At 37.9% G+C, this 4,924-nt stretch overlaps 1 protein-coding gene across 1 annotated transcript; it reads right to left on the bottom strand.

Moving 5' to 3' along the window:
- Positions 1–1,120: 1,120 nt before the first annotated feature.
- Positions 1,121–1,816, bottom strand: LOC121218415 (tropomyosin-1, isoforms 9A/A/B-like). The gene has a single exon (XM_041095590.1). The coding sequence runs from the start codon at positions 1,814–1,816 to the stop codon at positions 1,121–1,123; it is 696 nt and encodes a 231-aa protein (XP_040951524.1).
- Between the last annotated feature and the right edge of the window lie 3,108 nt (positions 1,817–4,924).

Raw genomic sequence — 4,924 nt, 5'->3', positions numbered from 1 at the left:
GCAACTTCCCTTCATCTTTGTGCGTACTGCCTGAAACTTTCACTTGGTTTCTTCTCCATGTTTTGTAATGTAATTCTATTGGGGGTCATATCCGTTACATGTCTGTACTGTTTCATAAATGCTTGTGCTAGGTCCCTCCATGAACCAATTTTGGTACGACTCAATTGATTGTACCATTCAGATGTTGCCCCTACCAAACTGTCTTGGAAACAGTGGATTAACAGCTGATCGTTATTAACGTAGCTAGTCATCCTTCTACAAAACATGGTGATGTGGTATTCGGGGCAGCTAGTTCCATTATATTTTTCAAATTCAGGCATCTTGAATTTGGGAAGAAGTGCTAAATCTGGGACTAAGCTTAAATCTTTAGCGTCGATTCCCTAATTACTATTAGCGCTTTCCAAGGCTTTGAATTTTTCCTCCAACCACCTATACCTATCTTCCCATTGTTTTGGCAATTCCGCGTTTGCCTTTCCTTCTTCAGCTGTTTCATCAAAATCTGGAATAATAGGATTGATTTGGTTTTCTCCCCGGCTTAAACTCGATCGTCCATGGAAAATTGTGGGGATCGTGACACCGATTTGTAATTGTTGCGGCCTAATTGTGACAGACAGTCCTTTTGGGTATGTTTCTGTTTGGGTTCGTACATTTGGTGGAGTGAAACTCGGAGGATATAACGGATCCTCACTACCTTCTCCATGATCGGCCATAGGGCCCTTTCCTTTATCTACTCCTCCCGTCAGTAGATGGGTCAATTCAGCCATCGCATCTTTCTGAGCCTTGATCAATTTTTCCATCACGTCTTCTTGGATTTTATCTAGCCGCTCTTGCATTTGTACTTGTAACCGTTCTTGCATATCCTTTTGCATTTGCTCCAATTTCTCTAATCTTTGATCCATTTCCTTAGTTTTCCGACGAGTACTGTATTGATGCTTAATTGGTGAGCTTTTGTTGGTTTCTAGGTTAACTGTAATGATTTTAACTAATTAGGGTCTTTCGGTGGACTTTAATGCATATGATGCAATGTAATGCAACGCATGAATGCAAGAAGGCGTCGATTCTAATTCAATTTCATTTAGAAAGATTCATTTAGAAAATAAAATTCTTTACATAAAATAGATTACAAATACAGTTTTGTCCTAATGCTCAGAACTTTAATTTTTCTGAACAGCGAAGCAAGCTCTTTTCCCCGGTCTAATTCCAACTCGTATTTTACGCTCAAAGTGTCAGCTTGTACTGCCAAGGTCTGCAAGTAATCGGCTACCTCCCGAATTTGGGCCACGGCTTCTCCCATAACATGATCTCTGTCTCTAACTTGGCTCTGATAATAGTGGAGCTGCTCTTTCTGACGTTCTTCATTCACTTCGAAAAACTCCACCCGCATCACATAGTCTTGTAATGTCGCCTCTAATTCTTCTACTCTTTTCTTTGTTTCCTCAATCCTGTTCAAGCTCGCTCTTAGCTCCACCGCGATATTACGATTTCGGTAACGATGAAGAGACCTTTCAAGTTCAGCTATTCGTGCCTTTAATTCATCCGTCTCACTCCGGCTTTCTAACAGATTCCTCTCCAAGGCCTTGTTTTGTACCTGAGTCTCTTGGCATTTCTTTTCCCATCCATCAGCCTTGTTTCTTTCTTCCTGGATCTCCCGTCGCCATTGCTCTGAAGTCTTTCCCAGCCCCGCGGTTCTCATTGATACTCGTTGCTTTTTGTAGTCTATCTTTAAGCTATCTAGATCCTCCTCTACTTTATTCTTCCCTTTCTTTAATTTTTCAGCTTCTAACTTTTGGATGTCAATGTCTAGCCTCAAATACATCTTCTCTTCTTCCAATCGCTCTATTTTCTTTTTGAGTTCTAAATTCCTCTTTTAAAAATCTTGTTTTATAATCTCCAACTCTGATGGGATCACTTGTAGGTACTCTTTTATTGGTCGAACACCCTCCAAGTTTAACTCTGGAATATTATCATTAATTCTCTTACTTCGCCACTCACCGTACTCTGGAGTTGCCATCGAACCCACAGCTAGCTTTTTCATCCTATGAACTTGATTCCAAGCCTGAGAAATTTCTTTCACCTTTTTCTTGTAATTGTCTCCTCGGTACGAGAACTCACATTGAGCTAAACCATGCGTTGCCGGCACAAACTGTCTTGAATTGTATTGCCTTAGGACCAGCAAAGGTGCATACCCGACGACTCCCCAAATTCCAAGCAACGAAACTCAGTCAAAGCTTTCACAACGGTAGAGAATTCCATCAAGAATCAACCAAGGAGCTCTCTACTCCACATCATCCTCTTGAAGATTTTGCAGAATTGCTATCCAATTTTCTTCTGATATGTCGTCCCTTCTTGACGTAGCCACTATCTCTTTTAACGGGGAGTAATGCCCAGAGAAAACTCGATACGAAACTTTGCCGACCTTCCAGAAATGACTGTGGAACAAAGCTATCAACAATTGCGCACAACCTATAAATCTGCCTTCACCAGCTCACCTACACGCATTCAAAGATCTAAACGTTTCAGCCAAAATCGCAGGAACAGGCGTGACCCCTTTACCCAACCGATCAAAGAGATCTGAAACCGCTTCGTCAACATGCCCCAATGCTCTAGGGAAAATCACTAACCCGTAGATACTCAAAACAAACACATCGACCTTCTTTTTCCCATCAGGATGTACTAGGATCAAGTCTCACAAATTCCTCCATGGAATACATCTACACTCCCCTTTCTGCTTGATCCTGGCCGTGATCCACTGCTCGCTCATGCCAGTAATATTTATCAGTTTCTTCCAAAATGCCAGGACATACGCGGCTCTAGAATATGCTTTGTCCACCTGAAGCCTTGGACAATGTAGTAAAGCCTTATATTCCTCCACCGTAGGCACTAGATCTACTTCGCCAAAAGTGAAGCAATTATATGCATGATTCTAATATTGAGCAAAGGCCCGAAACAATTGCTCATCCACCTTGACGTCAAGCAAATACGGCAAGTCTCCATAATTAGAGTAGAATAACTGCTTGGTCTCATCATTCCACTTTTCCCATATCTCTTTTAACTCCTGAAGGCAATTTTGCATTACATTAATACGAGTGTAGTCCCATAGCTCTGACACATAATCCTTAGCTAGACTGTCTCCCTTTTCCAATTGCACTTTCTCTGACCATATACGGACAATCGAACTTGAATCTACTTTATCAAGAAAGTCGTTTTCCATGAAAAACATCCTAATTTAATCATCGAACTTGAATCGACACTCTTTCGAATATGAAATGACATGCAAACAACAATAAAACACCATAAGCCAGTATAACATATAAACAAAATTTGCAACAAATACGAGAGAAACAAACATTTACGGGCAATCACTAGGGTTTGGGGAAGTTCTACCTAGGTTGGGTTCCTAGGCTATCTATATGCAGCTTGGTTCTAATATTCAAGGTACCCGAACCAGCGGATTCCTCGATCTTCACCCATTATAGGCTCATACAGACCGAGTTCGGTTTAGGGGAATACATTTCCCTATGGCTGCACGGAGATGAAAATCTCACGAAGACATAGGTACGGATATATCCCGAAAGTGATTCACTATCCTGCACGGAGGTGAAAACCTCACGACAGAGTAGCTTCTCACTCTCACTTAAAAAGGGTAAGACTAAACAATCTTTATGCAATATGATACGAAGGTATAAAAGCACAATTTGCAATGATCATACAAATAAATGCAAAAAGAAGATCGTAAATTTTTTTTTAAAACCTAATTTTTAATTTCTGACTATAAGACAAAACAATCAATTTTACGGCTGACTCTCTTGGTTTCCCCAGTGGAGTCGCCAAGCTATCGAAACTATTTTTTTCATGTTAAAAAAACGGGGATCGACTTTGAAAATAAAATGGGAGTCACCACCGATCTTTTATTGAGGTGTGATCAGTTCACCATTAAAAAATGATTTTTGGTCTGCGAATTTTGAGAAAATAGGTTCGGGAGTCGGTTACATACGAGGAAGGGTTAGCACCCTCGTGACGCCCAAAATTGGTACCGAATTGATTTTTTAATGTCTTAATACCGAAATTTTGAAAAGATTTTAAAATACGATCCTTTTATCTTGAATAAAATGGATTGGATGATAAGGCTCACTTATTTCAAAGGAATAAATTATCACACTCAATAAGTTAGAGTGCAACATTTCAAATCCTCAAAATTAAGTTTATCTTTTGACTTTTAAAAGCTATGCATTTTGAGAAGGATATTTGATTATTTGGATCAAATGAGAAAATCAAAATCCAGTAAGTTAGGGTTCGATTTCCTCGAAATTCCTAAACACCAAATGTTGCCTTTATTATTTTTTTAAAAAATCGAGATACAAAATGTCATATCTAGTAAGTTAGGATCCAACATTTTGAAATCTTAAAAATTTTAGAAGTGGTATGGTTTCGATAAAATGAACACTTGGATATCTAAATTCGTCAAGAAAAATTGAAGCCCAGTAAGTTAGGGCACAATTCTCTCGAGAACTATGAACACCAAGCTCTTTTGGAAATTATGAAATAAAAAGATTGTAATGCTTTAGTGAAAAGTAACTTTTCAAACAAATATAGTGATTGAACTACAATGTACAATGTAATAGGATAACTTGTAATCTAATTACACACCAAAAAAATAGGTAGACAATATATAAATTCAAACAAGAATAACAACAATAATTTTTTCCATATTATGTAAATGCCAATATTAATAGTCAAACATCAAATGAACAACCTTCTAAAAATATACCAAAATAATAAAAGGGGAATTATACTTAATCCTATGTACAAAAGTTCTTTTTTTTTGTTTTTTTTAAAAAAAATTATACATAAACTTAAAATAGATTTGAAATAAAATTATAATAACATTGAATAATGGTTTTTTGAAATAAATTTGAAACAAGTA

Source organism: Gossypium hirsutum, chromosome D06, assembly GCF_007990345.1.
Source record: "Gossypium hirsutum isolate 1008001.06 chromosome D06, Gossypium_hirsutum_v2.1, whole genome shotgun sequence".
NCBI lineage: Eukaryota > Viridiplantae > Streptophyta > Magnoliopsida > Malvales > Malvaceae > Gossypium > Gossypium hirsutum.
The sequence above is the reverse complement of the archived record's forward strand: the minus strand, read 5'-3'. Positions and strand labels throughout refer to the sequence as shown.